Raw genomic sequence first — 17,421 nt, forward strand, 5'->3', positions numbered from 1 at the left:
AAGAGGAAAGGCAAGAAAGAAAATACTCATGGCCATACACACCCTACAAATAATTATGACCAGTGAAAGAACAGAGTTGTGGAGGCTGACAGGAGGAATTACAGTTGGCTAAAGCAGCTTGAGGATTATGCAGCCTCAAACACAGGCTGACGAGTCCCTCTTAACGTTTGCAGATGAGTTGAGCTTCTTGACTGGGAAAATAATATATTAGGAGTTTCCCTTTCCAGAATTTGAGTATAGTGCACCTTACTCCCTTGAAGGATTGTAGGCAGCTTCCAAATGTATATAAAATGTTATGAGAAAAATGAGACTAAAAGAAAGGAAATACAGCGAGGCGAATAAAATAAACGCCATTAAAATTTTCCAGAACTACTTAGCAACGGATTACATGATTCCCTGTGTCTATTAGGTAAGAAAATAAACCAGATGCATAGAAAAATTATTCCCAACGTGGAGGCAAGAGAGACATTTCTCCCATTAGTCTGAAAGAGCAGATAGTGCGTAACCTCATGAAGAGCAGCTTTAAAGTAAACATGCAAGCTTCCAAGGGCTATTTGTCGTAGACCCCTTCAAACACAAGTAAATGGCATTGAGCCTGTGAATACTTCAGGAAAGGCTGGTGTTCAGGGGGCCAGTCGTCCGAGTAAGACCGCTTTCACAGATTAATCCAGGGATATAGTTTACATGAACCAAGGAGAATGGATATAGTGCACATTATCCAAATAGTCCTCCCCAAACTTTATTTTCTCTTAGCCAAGGTTCTGAAAGGTACGAATGCAGTGACTTTGGAATTGTCATATGTCTTGACAAGGACTTGGAATGCAGCCTTCTTTGCTGCTGGTTACACAGGGAACCCTCTGTTTTAACCATCAGCCACGCTTGGCATTGTATGGATAGTGTCCAATTAAAGAAGCGAAACAGAATTTAAGACAACCTACTTACTCCACATAAAATAAACCCCTTCTATTTGGAGGTCAGATTCTTCTCAGAAAAGTTTTAGTTCTGTAAACAACAGCATCATATCTCTGTGGGTCCACAGTATCTTTGTAGAGCAACCTATGCAAACTGTCTGCAGCTTTGAGTGGTGAAGTAGTTCTGGTATACACTGGCAAGCACGTTTGAGGCTTGTTAAAAAAGATGACTTCAGATTCAGAGATCTAATCTCTCCCCTCTTTCTGGCAATAATCATATGGAAGGATAGTTAGCAACTAAGGTAAACCCCAGTTGTTTTATTAAGACCATATGTATACCTATGGCTGATTCATGTTGAGGTTTGACAGAAAACAGCAAAATTCTGTAAAGCAATTATCCTTCAATAAAAGATAAATAAATTTTTTAAAAAGACCATATCCTTGCACATAAAAATTTTAAAATGTTACTCTCAAAACTGATTCAGGTATTTGTGAGAAGGATGAATAAGAAAGCAAAGGGCCAGGTGTCGACATTAGGAAGACACTGAAAGAATATAATTTAAAGGAAACAAGAGTGCAACCTGGATGGGGGTTAAGAGAATGGAATCCATAGGACAAAGTTGAAATATATTCCGTAAGTAGAATTTACAAGAAAAAGGAGGCTTGCCTGTGGGTAGACCAAGCCAAAATGTCTCTGATGTTTTGAGCACAATTGCCTGGAATAAAAATCATTTGTCAATGTATAAGAAATTTTCTATCCTTTCTACTCCAAGCTCAGTGGAATATTAAATCACACGGCTCTCACCCAGAAAGAAAATCTCTATTCCAAGTCACTGTCAAAGACTGTAACAACACTAAATTCACAGCCACAGTTTCTTTGCAAAATTCTGGCTTAGAGAAATACCATTTATAGAGGTTTGCTCCAATCCTAGGGGAAGTCTGCAAAAGATTGGGAGGAATGCTTACGAGACTTAAATTGTGAATATGAAGTTTGAACTTCCGTGGGGCCATCCAAGGGTGGGGACACTAGGAAGTGCATTTTAGGCTTGGAACTCAAACAGAGGTAGGATGAGCAATCTAGATTCACAGCTCATCTCTATAACAGCTTGAGCTGAGGGAGGAGATGACTTCATTGAGGAAGAAAACAGAGAGAAGCAAAGTGCTCTGGAACCAGCATCCTGAGAAACAGGAAAACAAGATAGAAACAGATCTACACCTTTTTTGAAGCCAAGTCAAGTCACCAGTGGATAAATACACAATGAAGAAGATGTATGGGGCTTAGAGAATAATCAGTGCTATAAAACCAAAAGGAAAAAATAAAAGGATTAACATAGATAAAATCAAGAACACAAAAGAAAGGGTTAACATTGACAAAGAGATGATCATGAACTGACAAAATACAGGAATATAGGAAGAGAAGAGGAATAAAGAAATGGACATTTGAAGTCATGAGAACACCTTTGTGGGAGATCAGATCAATTAAGATCTCTAGGGATTTCCCGGGTGGTTCAGTCATTAAGACTCTGCACTTCCAATGCAAGGATGCAGAGGGTGCAGGTTCAATCCCTGGTCCGGGAACTAAGATCCCATAGTGTGGCCAAAAACAAACAAAAATTATCATCTCCATCTTCTCATAAAGGAGGAGATGCTCACCATTCTCTGAGCATAAAAAGCAGGACTCGTGTTTGAAATTTGAGAAGATCAAAAGGTTTTAAACAGCCAAAGGAGCATAAATGTAAGTAAGGGTCCACAGTACAGTTCAGTTGCTCAGTCGTGTCCAACTCTTTGCGACCCCATGAATTGCAGCACACCAGGCCTCCCTGTCCATCACCGACTCCCAGAGTTTACTCAAACTCGTGTCCATTGAGTCAGTGATGCCATCCAGCCATCTCATCCTCTGTCATCCCCTTCTCCTCCTGTCCCCAATCTTTCCCAGCATCAGGGTCTTTTCAAATGAGTCATCTCTTCACATCAAGTGGCCAAAGTATTGGAGTTTCAGCTTCAACATCAGTCCTTCCAGTGAATATTCAGGACTGATTTCCTTTAGGATGGACTGCTTGGATCTCCTTGCTGTCCAAGGGACTCTCAAGAGTCTTCTCCAACACTACAGTTCAAAAGCATCAATTCTTTGGTGCTCAGCTTTCTTTATAGTCCAACTCTCACATCCATACATGACCACAGGAAAAACTATAGACTTGACTAGATGGACCTTTGTTGCAAAGTAATGTCTCTGCTTTTTAATATGCTGTCTAGGTTGGTCATAACTTTTCTTTTTTATTTATTTATTTATTTTTTTTGGTCATAACTTTTCTTCCAAGGAGTAAGTGTCTTTTAATTTTCTGGCTGCAGTCACCATCTGCAGTGATTTTGGAGCCCCCCAAAATAAAGTCAGCCACTGTTTCCCCATCTATTTGCCATGAAGTGATGGGACTGGATGCCATGATCTTAGTTTTCTGAATGTTGAGCTTTAAGCCAACTTTTTCATTCTCCTCTTTCACTTTCATCAAGGGGCTCTTTAGTTCTTCTTCACTTTCTGCCATAAGGGCAGTGTCATCTGCATATCTGAGGTTATTGATATTTCTCCCGGCAATCTTGATTCCAGCTTGTGCTTCATCCAGCCTAGCATTTCTCATGATGTGCTCTGCATATAAGTTAAATAAGCAGGGTGACAATATACAGCCTTGACATACTCCTTTTCCTATTTGGAACCAGTCTGTTGTTCCATGTCCAGTTCTAACTGTTGCTTCCTGACCTGCATACAGATTTCTCAAGAGGCCGGTCAGGCTGGGCTTATAAAGAATCAGTTTGTAAAGGACACAGAAACATCCTTACAGAGTGGTTGTGACGGTTTTTTATATCAAATCAACCCACCTGATGCGCTCAGCTCATGTCCCTGAACACAGCATGTTCTACTGTATGTATATTCACCTTTGCATCCCCAGTACCTTTTATACACTCGGTGTATGTGATTAATAAGACACATTCGACCTATCCCATATTTGTGTTTATATTTTATCAAGGCCACTTGATGTTCAGTTATATTTTTGTCAGGCAACATGACAATTGCCCTTTAGATAAGGAAATAATTTATGGAAATCTTCCAAATTATCTTTAATGAGCTGGTAGCTATTAATAAGAGCACAGTATTCCCAATTAAACTATTTTAAGATTATCGACAATTATCAGACAAGAACACACCATGACTAGGGAGGATGAAAGACGCAGGGAAGGACATTCTCACGCCTAAAAGCAATGAAACCTCCAAGGTGAGCGACTACTGCATCTTTAGCAACGGCAACTCTAGCTCTTCTTTGTTCAACTCACCTACTAGACAACGCTTAACAAGATGTCGACTCTTTCGGCTTCCTGATAGCATTAATGCAGAAAAATCCATCACTTAAATGTTTAGCAAAGTCACACTGCATGAGCTCAAATCCAACCGTGACCCCTTCAAATATCCTCTTCCTAGATGTTCACCCTTAGACGTGACCCTCATTTCTGCAAGTTAATAAATCCAGCTTTGCTGAACTATGGTTGCTTTCTGGCCTTATTTTTGCTAGTAGGTTTTACCTTTCCAAAATGAGCATCTCAAAAATCTCAGTCACTGTTTTGTTTTTTTAACTAACTCTGCATATTTGATTTGATAAAGTAGCTGCTCAATTATGAATGCAGTTCCCATTCTCTGAATCTGGAGTCCTTTGCTTTCCCAAATTCGATTCTCCTGGGCAGACAGCTGGACTCAGAGCAGGCACATAGAGTAATTACATTTATGTCTCATAGAGACCTGCAGTCCATTACTCTGAGTCCAGCACGGTTTTGCTGCCAACTGAAATATGCCCTTTGCATGTAAATTAAGGGGCACCATGCTTTTAACATCTTTTCAATATTTTGTTTTCCATTTTTAAGGAAGCCTGATGTGAAGTAATTCTAGTTTTGATATGTAGTATCCGGGTCAAGTAGCTGATGGCTTTTCAATCAATATTTTATCAAAGCTAAATTGCAGTGGTTACACCAGAGTGCGTGGTTCAGACAAGTGGGGCAAAAAGACTCACCTGATAAGAAACAAATACTGTTTGTGATGTAGTCCGCATTAGCAAAACGTGGTAAAAAAGAAAGAAGCGGCAGTAATATCTTGGGTGGCAAATGGACTTTGAAATGATACAACTTTGGTAGGAATAAATATTTTGTGATCTACTACTTGGGGAAATGAATTATCTCCAATATCAAAATATTCCATGTATACACATACATAGTTTTATATGATTGCAAAAATCATATTTATATTTTATTTTAATATGATCCCACTTTCAAATGTATGATATCACAAGAGACAGGAAGTCTCACATTAAATAAACTGGGAAGATCTTAGGCTGTCTCAGGTGCTGCATGATGGGAACAGAATACATATCACTTGATGTGATTTCAGTGTGAAAAGTGTTAAAGGCAGGAGTCACCTTGCTGTGGAGGTGTACCATATGATAGGCAGAAAATAAATTCATAAAAAAATTAACAGTGACTTTAGACCACAGGATCACTCAACAAGTCTACATCATTTCTACAGAAAAATGTTTCATTTAATTCTGCCTTAAATGCCACAGGATTAAGATAGAATGGTTGGAAGTGGAGACATTTCTAGAGGTCACCACTGCCTTCACTAATCAGCAATATAATCTTCACAATCACCATTACCCTCATCTTCATAGTAATACACTCATGTTTCCCTGGTATAGAAATATCTCCCTCAAATTGTGCATATTCAAAGACTGTGCTGCTAAAATTCTAGCAAATTATACAAGGGTGCAAAGCAACATGCCCAAAAGTTTACCGAAAGAAAAAAGAAATTAAAAACACATAATCATTTTATGCATTTTATTCTAGCTTGTATTCATGTATTGAATATATACTTTTGGAGTCAAATTCCCCATGATTGTTCAATTTATCACCGTTTTCACTTTACATCAAGAATATTATTTTCCATGTTGTTAAAATGTTTTATAATTTTATTATATTAATTCCACTTAAAATATTATAGAGAAGATTTCTTCTATTTTTAGACACTGGGTTTGGAAACTCTATTTTAAAATACTGCTTTGGGGACTTCACTGGTGGTCCAGCAGTTAAGAACCCACCAGCCAATGTAGACAACACCTGTTTGATCCCTGGTCCAGGAAGATTCCAAGTGCCATGGGGCGTCTAAGCCCATGCAGCACAAACGCTGAGGCCTGCGCTCTGGAGGCCATGCCCCAGAACAAGAGGAGCCACTGCGGTGAGAAGCCCACGCCCCACGAGGAACAGCAGCCCCTGATCGCAAGTAGAGAAAACCCGCCTGTGGCCACAAAGACCCGGCGCGGCCGGAAACAGATAGAGTGCTTAAAAATACGACCTTGGCCCAGTCCACTTATCATGTCAGCGTAAGCTGAGTGATACTTCAAAGTCCTAACACACGTTCTGGAGTGTGGGGAGGGGAAGAGGAAAAGAATCCTCCATAATTTAATACCTAGGATGAGTCAGGCACTTACTGAGTACTTTGGATGTATCATCTCAGTGAATCCTTCTACTAAGATACATGTAGATGACAATGCATTATTATCTATACTTAATGGCACCCCACTCCAGCACTCTTGCCTGGAGAATCCCATGGAAGGAGGAGCCTGGTGGGCTGCAGTTCATGGGGTTGCTAAGAGTCGGACACGACTGAGAAACTTCATTTTCACTTTCATGCATTGGAGAAGGAAATGGCAACCCACTCCAGTGTTCTTGCCTGGAGAATCCCAGAGACGGGGGAGTCTGGTGGGCTGCTGTCTATGGGGTCGCACAGGGTCGGACATGACTGAAGCGACTTAGCAGCGGCAGCAAAGAGAGGGAAAAAGTTAGCTTCAGAAAATTTCAGTAGAGGTCATTGTTAAATAATTATTAAAGAGCTGGACTAGGAATCATGTAGATCCTCTTGACTCTCAAAGTCATTTCCAATTATTTTACCATACTTATTCAGAGCTGCATGTGTGTGAGTGAACAAAACCCGTGCCTGCTGGCAAATTTTTCGATCAGACCAATACATCATCAAAATCAACTTTCATTTTGTCTTTCCACTGAGACTTTCGAGCACTCAAACTTCCATGAGCCTTTTAGTATTTGTTTCACTTAATTTTTTACCATAGGAGTTAGAGCTTTTGTGCTTCCAAGCTGAACTTGTGAAGGGTTTATGGAATTAAGCAGTATATTAAAAAGTCCAATTAAAAATACCAGCAATTCAATGAACAGTTGACAGCAAGAGAGAGGATATGGTACCAGGACTATTTGCAATGAGATGGTCCAGATTCCCACTGTCCTGACAACCAGGGCCAAAGACGAATAGACTAAGGTGTGCATTTTACATTGCCAGTTCAGAAGTACATCAGCTCACATGAAGAGACATACTTGCCCAGGCACTGAACTCAAGGAGTGATTCACTGTTTCTTCCTAAAGAACACTGGGCAAAATAATGGACAGTTACATTCACCGTGGCATCTTGAAAAACCTAGTGATGTTGCTTAAATGTGTGTGTGTCATATATCACACCCGTCTAAGAAAGAAGAGGTTAAAAATGTTAAAATTCACTCTGAGAAAGCATTTCTACAGGGATGTGCAATTACATGGTTCAGATATTTTGCTTCCTGATAAACTAATTTAACATAGAGCCTGGAGAAATGTTAGCATGTCTGCAAGGTGGTCTCTCCCGCGTCAGGTGTCTCGAGCTTCTGGCAAGGGCTGCACTGTAAGTCAATTCACGGTTGGATTCTCTGACAGGAACCTCAAGTGCCCACTTTGTGGAGTTGATTAAAAAGGGAGCAATGTGCTGTCAGTGCCAGATGGGCCGACTCCTGAACATACAGTTAGCTTCCTTTAAAACCTACAGTTGTCTTGAAAATGCTCTCTTTCTCTGGCGCCACTCTGTAGGTAATGCCTTTTACTGGCGCCGAAAGTCCTCAGGACACGATCGGCTGTGACCGTGGTACCAGAAGCCCCTTGCTGCCACACTGCGGGGTTCTACCGCAGAGATGCCCTCCGTGCGCCGCCTTTCCGTCGGATGTGTGCGCTGCGTCTCCACGTGCACTCTGCTCTGAACTCGCCACACAGGGGCAGAGCCCCAGCCCTCCCAGGTCTGCCCTCCGCAGTGTTTGTTTTTTAGCCAAAACAAGGAAAGCTGCCCTTCACCGCTGGAGTGCCAAGCAGAACACAGTGCTCAGCGATGCCGTCACCTGGGCAAACGGAATCACTAGCTCTGATAGATCAAGGATAACTTCAGCGGACACAAACCAACCACAACAGCAACTACAGTACCAGCCCAGGTGGCAGGACAGAGATGTAAAATACATTTTACTATTAACACAAATCTGTTGGGATGATGTATCTTTAACCTTTTCTCTAAATTGCTAAAAGTACAGAATTCTAACGCCTGTGAAGAGGATATTAAACAGAATATATATTTGCTTTTCCTGGTTGATAATCCCCTGTTGCTGATTCATACAAATACATCCCAGAAAGTGAAGATGGGATGAGCATGTAAAAAATAAAAATATATCCTTAAAGTGTTTTCATACTTCGGAACTGCAATCAAACGTGTTGTGCAAAGTAAAACACCAAGAAATGTCTCTCTCAGTCCTCATCTCTACCTCTGCCCTTCTGACATTTCACCTGCCTTTCATGAAATTAAAAACACACACAAACAATAATTTTAAAGAAAAAGAGTTTCATGCTCTTATTATGTGGAATGTCAAAAACAGTACTGAATTTGAAAGACTTTAGAAAATATATTGATCAGAGCAGAGGTGGGCAAACCGTAGCCCACAGGCCAATCCCAGTTCCTTGTTTTATAAATAAAGGTTTTTTATCTTTTTAAATTTATTTTTAATTGATTGATGATTGCTTTACTATATTGATTTAATTTCTGTCATACATTAACATGAGTTAACCATAGAGGTACATATGTTTCCTTCCTCTTGAATCTCCCCTCCCACCTCCCACTCTTTCCACCCATCTAGGTTATTACAGAGCCCCAGTTTGAGTTCCCTGAGTCATATAGCAAATTTCCATTGGCTATCTATTTTATATATGTTAGTGCATATGCTTGGAGAAGGCAATGGCACCCCACTCCAGTACTCTTGCCCAGAAAATCACATGGATGGTGGAGCATGGTAGGCTGCAGTCCATGGGGTCGCTAAGAGTCGGACACGACTGAGCAACTTCCCTTTCACTTTTCACTTTCATGCATTGGAGAAGGAAATGGCAACCCACTCCAGTGTTCTGGCCTGGAGAATCCCAGGGACGGGGGAGCCTGGTGGGCTGCCATCTATGGGGTCGCAGAGAGTCGGACACGACTGAAGCGACTTAGCAGCAGCAGTGTATATGCTTCCATGCTTCTCTCTCCATTCATCTCACCCTCTCCTTCCTCTCTCCCAGTCTTGTCATAAGTCTGTTCTCTATGTCTGCATATCCAGTGCTGCCCATAAATGAGGCTTTATTGGGATGCAACCATGCTCATATATTTATACATGCTCTGTGGCTGCTTTCGTCCTGCAGGCGAGAGAGACTGTGACACACAGCAGTGCCTGGCAAAGCCTAAAATATTTACTTCTGGACCGTTACAAAAAAACAAAACCAACCAACCAACCAAACAAAACTTGCTGGATTAGAAGACAGGACACAGGGCTTCCTTGGTAGCTCAGTAAAGACTCCATCGGCCAATGCAGGAGACACGGTTCCATCCCTGACTTGAGAAGATCCCACATGCTGCAGAGCAAGTAAGCCCTCGTGCCACAACTACTGAGCTCCAGAGCCTGGTAGCCGCACCTACGGAAGCCCTTGTGCCCCCAGAGCCTGTGCTCTGCAACAGGAGAAGCCACTGCAATAAGAAGCTCATACATCACAACGAAGAAGGGTAGCCCCTGGTCACTGTAACTAGAGAAAAGCCCATGCGGCAACGAAGACCCAGCACAGCCACAAGTGAGTAAATAAAATTATAAACACACACACACACAAAGAAACATCCACTACCACATTTATCAAGGAATAAAATGGTATAGAAAGACATTTTAAAAGAGTAGGTCAGGCATAGGATTTCATGTCCTCCTATCCCATGCCCCCCGCCACTCCCCAGAAAGAAACTGAAGCAAACAACAGTGATGTTCATATATAAGAAAGGACTATTTGCACAAGCTCCTGTTAGTTATCGGTTTCTTGAATAGAGCACTAAAAACTGTGGTCCCCCAGGAAAAGTCTTTTAAAATTCATTTTTTGTTGTGTAGGGAACAATATAAACGCACCAGCAGGATCACAGGAACAGCACGCACAGGCCTGTGTGTCAAAGTCCGGTACCAATGTCGCTACAAAGCCCCGCTCTGTGGACAGCTCTTAGGGCGTCTGTCGCACGCTGTGTTTGGTGACAGTTCTTTGTAACTCTGTCCTTTGTTCTAACAGAGGTTAGAACCCCTGTTCTTTTGAAGGGATGTATCTCTATCTTATGCTGTCTAGCTTTGGTTCCTTACAGCTCTATGGGAGTCCAGTAAACATTAGTTGAATGAAGGAATAAATCAGTAGGACAAAGAGTCCTTATTGAACTTATTGAAAAGAAATCAATCGGTACACTTAAACAAATGTGGTTTGGTAATCAGAGTAGATGCACAGAATCTGAGCGAAGAAATGAACCTGATGTTCATGCATGGCTTGTGGGAGCTCTTATAACTGTGTCAGGTCATTTACAGTAAATACAATTTAATGGCTAATTGTTGCTAATGAGAGGTATTAATGGACCTAATTTTTAATTAAGAGATGGGAATCATTTGTAATTAGCTCCTGGTATCCATGAAAACACATGTTTAGAGTTTGAAAAAATGGTTTGAAGTAGTTTAAACATCTCCTATTTGAAGAAATGGCTTTGTTCTTTGAATTAGCTTAAACAGTCCCCCACCCCTGCCAAGTTATGGAAGAGTTTTATGAAATAATTCCCACTCAAGAAACAGTACAAAGGTGGGTTGGTAGGGCATCACTGATTTCAAATTAGGGAGGCTTTCCAAAGCGCACAGATGTTACTGACTAGCAGAACAATGTAGGAAAAACTGCATAATATATTGATAGGGAATTTTGTCTGAATCTGAGCAAGTACCATGGTGAAGACTTCACTCTTATCCTGAAGTTGGACCGATGAAAACGTTGACTCTTTCCAACCTGTTTTAGCCAGTGTGTGAAAGCACATGGCAGAGAATCAATACTCAGAAGTTCTATGGGTTGCTGTCAGTGCCTATTTGGTCCTTTTGCATGTTTTTCCAAACATAAACTCCAATTCTCAATTCTAAGGTTTTCAGAAAAGGAGAATGAATTTGAGTTCTACTTTGGTTCATTCTCTGTTCATAGTCTGGGCTTCCCTGGTGGCTCAGATGGAATCTGCCTCCAATGCAGGAGATGCTGGTTCAATCCCTGGGTCAGGAAGATCCCCAGGAGAAGGAAATGGCTACCCACTCTAGTATTCTTGCCTGGAGAATCCCATGGACAGTGGAGCCTGGAAAGCTACAGTCCACGGGATCACAAAGAGCTGGGACACGATGGAGCTTTTCACTGTTCACAGTAGTCTTTTGTTTGATTATATCATGATGCCTTTCTAGGAAACTGAGTTCAAAGCAACTGAGATAAACATTGACAACAAATTATCTGTAGTTCTCATAGGTTTCTCATAATATCCAACCGTGGACAGAAAAAAATGATGCTTTACTCTTTATTTTAAAATAGGAGGATCTTTTAGAGAGTTATAATTGTATGTAAAAGAAACATCGAAAACAGAATAGACTTATGAGTTTGCATGAAAATGTAGGTCCAGCCTTCTTGTTCTCTGTCCTTTGAATAAGCAGGATAAAGTGTAGCAGAGGCTTGGGCAAGGAGAAAGCAAAGAAATCAGAGACTCCCATCTCCCAGACATCAACCATGTTCTCTGGACATCGCCACTCTGGCTTTACCTCTATTCTTTCTCAATTATTGTTAGTTTTGTTTTTTAATGTATTAACTGTTTATTCACCTTAGACTCTTCCTAAACAAAGAGATCTTCAACCATGTGTTTGATTAACTTATTCAAATCTACATTAAAGTAACTTTACAGATGCTGAAATAAAAATAAAGAAGTTTTGATCCATATCCTCCTAAAATCACTTCAAGTATCATGATGATACACAAATCACACTCTGAAAAATACTAGTCCGGTATACTCTCCTGCCTTTAATTAGACGTCTACTCCAAACACTTATCCCCCTGCCCCTAACCCCCCACACCAAAAACAAAAACAACAAAAAAAACCACTTGATTCTTAAAAATTCTGGAGGTCAAGTCTTCAGTGATTAGCCTACATCTTATTAGTGTCAAAAAGCAAAGCAAAACAAAATCTAGACACACAAAAATACTCCACTTAAATGCCAGCTTCTTATGCTCATGTTTATTGATTTCCTTAACCTCTAACCAGCTTCATCTTAAGTCCACTTGGACCATCTACTCCCATAACCTGGACTTTGCTGAGAACAGTTCATTATCCAAAGTCTTAAGGCCAAGTAGTGTATTTCTGATCACTCTGTACACCTTGTTGGGTCCTCTAGTCTCTACCTTCCTTGCAATCTCCTCTACCACCCCTTACTGCCTTCTTTGCTCTTTCTATTCAACCTAGAAACTGGTTGATCACTCTGTCACTCTCTCGCCAGTAATGTCAGCACACGCTGCCCTTTTTTTCCCCTTCATTTGGCCAAACCTTAGCCCTGGATTAATCCACCTGTCTGTCTTCCTGGCAACTGAGCTCTGCAGTGGAGAATCAAACACCATCTCAGACTGCTATTACAAAAATCTGTAGGCTATAACTTCCAATGGAGCCCCACTATCAGATCCTCAAGCTTTCCTTGTATTGCTAGCTGGCCTTTGGCCTTTCTTACTCTACAGTTTTCCAAATCTCTGTCATCCTTGAGTTCCTTACCATGCTATTTCCCACGTAACTCTCAGAAGGTGCCACTCAAAACTCAAAACAAAAAGCAAATAGAATCCTAGGGATGATCATAGAGAAGTGAGTCAGACAGAGACGAGTCTGGCAGTTGTCACATCCACTTCCTTACAGGACACTCGCTGTCTCTGCTCTTCCCCTTCAAGCTGCCCTATCAGATTGGCCAGTGACCTCGGTGTCACAAAACCCCATGGCTTCTCTTCTAAGAAGGCTTCCTAGACAGCCTTCTAGCCTTCCCTGACAGGCTTCTCTTGAAATCCTCTCTTGCTTTGGCTTCTTTAGAAAACTCACATTCTTGGTTTCCCTTATGTTTATGGTTGTCTTTTCCAATTTTTACTTTAGGTTCCCTTTTCTGCCCATTCCTTATTTTCAGCAATCTGCATACTTCTCTCCACGCTAAGCACATTCTCTGGGTGTTATGGCTTACTTCCATGATGATTACTCCAAAACCCATTTCTACCTAAGAGCTCCAGATACCCACATCCAAATAGTTATCAATTATCTTCGTTTAGGCGCCTCACTGACACCTCAAACTCAAAGATGCTGCACTCAGCCTATTTCCTGCCAAACTTGATTCTCTTTCCTCTGGTTCAGAGCTCAGCAAGTGATACTTCAAGCCACTGAGTTGCTGGGAACTTAAGGGCCTCATTTAATTCCTTCTTCTCCCTCTACTCTGACATCCAATCAGTTCTCAAGTCCTGGGTATTCTACCTCTGTCCAATTTGTCCAATCTGTCAACCCTGCAGCCTCATTCCCACACCTTGAGCACGAATCAACTTGATTTTGTGCTTGGATCCTAGAGCGATGGTCCCCATTTTCCAGGTCTCTCTCTCTAGTGCATTCTTCACCCTATATCCAGACAGATCCCATTATTCTCTGACTTAAACTTTTTAGTTTACATCTATTGCCACCAGGATGGAGCCAAGCTACTGTAGCTAGTGACACAGCTCCAGCTTATTTCTCAGGAAACATTTTCTCTACTTCAGTTTCTCTTTATGCATCCCTGCCCTATTGAGGCATCTGAAGTTCCCTGAATTTGCCATATCCTGCTACCTATCAGCTTTGTATACACCACCATGTTGATCTGAAACTCCTTCCCACTCCACTATTTTTCACTTGACTAATTCCCATGTGTCCTCTGTCTCCATTCAGAGGTTCCTTTCACTATTTATGATGTCAGCTGTGGGTCAGTTCTCTCTGTATCCACATAGCGTCTTGTAACAAGAATGATTAGCATAGTTGTTGCTAATAATACTTATGTCAGTCGCTCAGTCATGTTTGCCTCTTTGAGACCTCATGGACTGTAGCCTGTGAGGCTCCTCTGTCCATGGAATTCTCCAGGCAAGAATACTGGAGTGGGTAGCCATTCCCTTCTCCAGGGGATCGTCCTGATCCAAGGATAGAACTCAGATCTCCTGCATTGCAGGCGGATTCTTTACCATCTGAGCCACCAGGGAAGCCCACTTTTATTTAATGCTGGAATCCCTGCTAAGTCAACTACATATTTTTATTTGATGATTTTATTTGATGATCTAATATTTACAACAACCTCAGGAGGTAATTAATACTTCCTCAGATAAGTAATCCAAGCCACAGAGAACTTAAATAATTTTCCCAAGTTTCCAAGACTAGTGAGCAACCCAAGTTGATTCTGAGCCCAGGTTATCTTATTGAAGATTTTACAAACTTAAACATCATATATTTGTCCCTATGGAAATACTTATGACACTGTGTTGTACCTAACTTCCTAATTGGACCTTAGACTTTTAGAAGGAAGTTGTAGCCCTAGCACCCGACACATAGACTGTCATATGGTGTGCTCCCAATACACACTTTTTCAATAAATACAAGAACAAGGTGGCATGTGGTTCAAAGAGGAAAGAGTCCTTGCTGAAAATCGGATTTACTCTGATTACCCTGAGATCAGCAAGTGCTGAGATCACCCTTCAGTGTCTGCCATCACAACATTTTTCCCTCCAAAATACCAAATGACTTGCAGTTGTCTAATTACCCCATACAGTTTCATTTCTTGTACATTTCATGTATGTTTCCCACTCTTGTCCAACCGGTAAACTCATATTCATCCTTCCAAATCAAGTTCAGAATTCACTTTATTCCTGAGAGTTTCCAATCTTCATTTTAGCACTCAGAGGGTGGTCAAAATATGTTTGACATATTGAATGAACAAAATTAAGCTGGGTTTTGTTTCTGTAGGTTACCAGAGAGATATCTCAAGCTCCAATACATCATGATGGTTTGGTTGACTCCTTCAGTGGCCAAGAATCAATCGCTATTCAAGTTGTCCAACACGAGCATACTGCATTCATTTGAAGAGGATGTCACAGCGCCTTATGCCTGCTTCACTTTCCTGATACGGTTAAGGGTTGGCAAAGGATGTGTCATGTTTCAAATGTCAGTCGAGTGGTGCCCACCAGACAAGTCACAGACATTTTAGGAAGGCAAGTCTATTTTCATTTAGAGACAGATTAAGGAGGCCAAAGAAGTCTGTGTAAATTTACAAGATGTCAAACCACCAACTCAGTCTCCTCAGGAGAAAACAACTGTAAAATCTCCCAAAATGTTCTTTTTCCTGTCACTTCTATTTTAGTCCCTTTGTATTCCACTGAGATCTTGGCACTTGTCTTAGTCTAGTGATATCATATCTGAGCTTTCTGACTGTTCTACGTAATGTGTGTCTTATTCCTCAAGCACACACCAAACTGCCAGATGAACTTGCTCAGAGCATCGCTTTGATGAAGTCGCTTCTCTAGTCAAATCGCTTCACCAGCTGGGAACTCTGAGTCTAGAGTTGCCACCTGATGTCTTGCCATAATTGATTTGTGTAGAGCCTGACCCATGACCCATCTCTGGTAAGTGCTTTTTGATGTTTTCATTGCTTTGCCATTGTGTTCTTGAAAGGAAAATCAGAAATTCTAGTTGAAGAAAAGTTCCATTTTGCGTCTTTCATTATTATCAATATTGGCGAATTACTGAGAGCAGATGCCTCTTGTTAAACATAAAGATATCACGTGTTAAGCACAGTAAAGGCTGAACATGTTATAGAAAGTGTCTTCTCAGGGGTTCCCTATCCTAAATAAAACAAGTGTGTGAAGATGTAACGGAATATTTTCATTAACAACAACTTACAGAGGTTTCCAGGAGGACCAAAGTAACTTCACAGGTGAAAGCTAAGTCATTGCTTCTCCACTGAACTTCTAAGTGGAATATTCAGCTATAAGCATAATCAAACAAGTCCACAAGACACGAGAAAAGGATTATCCTTCAGACACCAGGTCCAGCAAACCAGGTGGCCAAGAACACAATGTTCTCTGCTTGAAAACCTTCACTCAGTTGCCAGACTTTGTTGCCCCCTGGGTTCCCCCATTCTATTTCTGGCCTTCATCTCTTGTGCTGTCTCTCCACTGCCCTTTCTTGGTTTAGATTTTATGTCCTCATCATCTGACACATCAAAGGATTAGAGACTTCAAAGCCCTTCTTGCTGCCAGTATTTTATTTAGTTAAAATCAACAAAAATGAAAAATTGTGCCCATTTTCCTCTCTGCAAGAAACCAAACTTCAAAATTAGGATGAAAGCATAAGAAGATCCATGCAGTTCAAAATTCAAACCCATGTCTTCACATCCATTTATTATGAACTGCACTACTGGATTTTATGGAGCAACTTTAATATCGCTGATTAAAATGCTCAAGACACTGCTGATGCATTCTCAAATCAACCTCGGCCACTTTGGAGTAACATGGAACATTGGCAGCTTTTCCTTCAATATCCCAAATACCATTTTTGGAACAAATTTGAAGTTTTGATTCATTCAACAATTATATTGAGCACCTACTACATGTCAGATACTATGCTGGGTGCAGAACAAGCAAAATGGGATGATTTTCTGATTTCAGAAGAATTCCAGTCTCTAAAGCAGTGCTTCTCAAATTATTTTTATTCACCTGAGCCCTCTTTTGATTAACTTAAATATCCTTCTCCTGCTTCCCAGAAAGTCTAATGAATATCCCAACACCAAGAATCACTGATACAGAGACTCCAAGACCAAAAGTCTTTGAGCCTTTACTTTTTGTTTCAAAAGCAACATATTTATTTTCCATACACAAACTGGATTGGAATATTAAATATTCTTTTTTGAACCGCATGTGCGAATCCCCCATCCCAGAACTGAAATTCAAGTGCCTACTTAGCATCCGTGTTTGAGAATCACTGCTTTAAAGAGTTTTGGAGAAAACCAGGCAAGCTCCCTCTCTCCCATCCAATCAAGTCTTAAAGGAATTAGAATTTTCCTACCTGACACAACAGCTGGTGGAGTATCATAATCCTGTCTTGGGACTGAATCTTTGAATGAAAAGAGCATGAGAAAGAATGCAATGAAGTCCAAAAGAAAATAAAACAGAATCTTAGCTCTACAACTTGGAAGTGCTCGCTGTATGTCACATGGTACCTAAGGCGCCTGCTATGACCCCCTGGGTACTATGACCCCCT

The 17,421-nt window shown here is 41.0% G+C and overlaps 1 protein-coding gene across 8 annotated transcripts in view; it reads right to left on the reverse strand.

Moving 5' to 3' along the window:
* Window positions 1–17,421, reverse strand: part of RBMS3 (RNA binding motif single stranded interacting protein 3) — an 802,823-nt gene that overhangs the window by 53,414 nt on the left and 731,988 nt on the right. For 7 of the 8 annotated variants that reach the window (XM_027522594.1, XM_027522595.1, XM_027522599.1 and 4 more), the window contains one exon: window positions 17,227–17,274. The exons of the other annotated variant lie outside the window; for it this stretch is intronic. In XM_027522594.1, coding sequence (XP_027378395.1) covers window positions 17,227–17,274 — 48 coding nt within the window. The remainder of the gene's footprint in view (window positions 1–17,226; window positions 17,275–17,421) is intronic. 8 annotated transcript variants of the gene reach the window in all.

This window comes from Bos indicus x Bos taurus, chromosome 22, assembly GCF_003369695.1.
Source record: "Bos indicus x Bos taurus breed Angus x Brahman F1 hybrid chromosome 22, Bos_hybrid_MaternalHap_v2.0, whole genome shotgun sequence".
Lineage (NCBI taxonomy): Eukaryota > Metazoa > Chordata > Mammalia > Artiodactyla > Bovidae > Bos > Bos indicus x Bos taurus.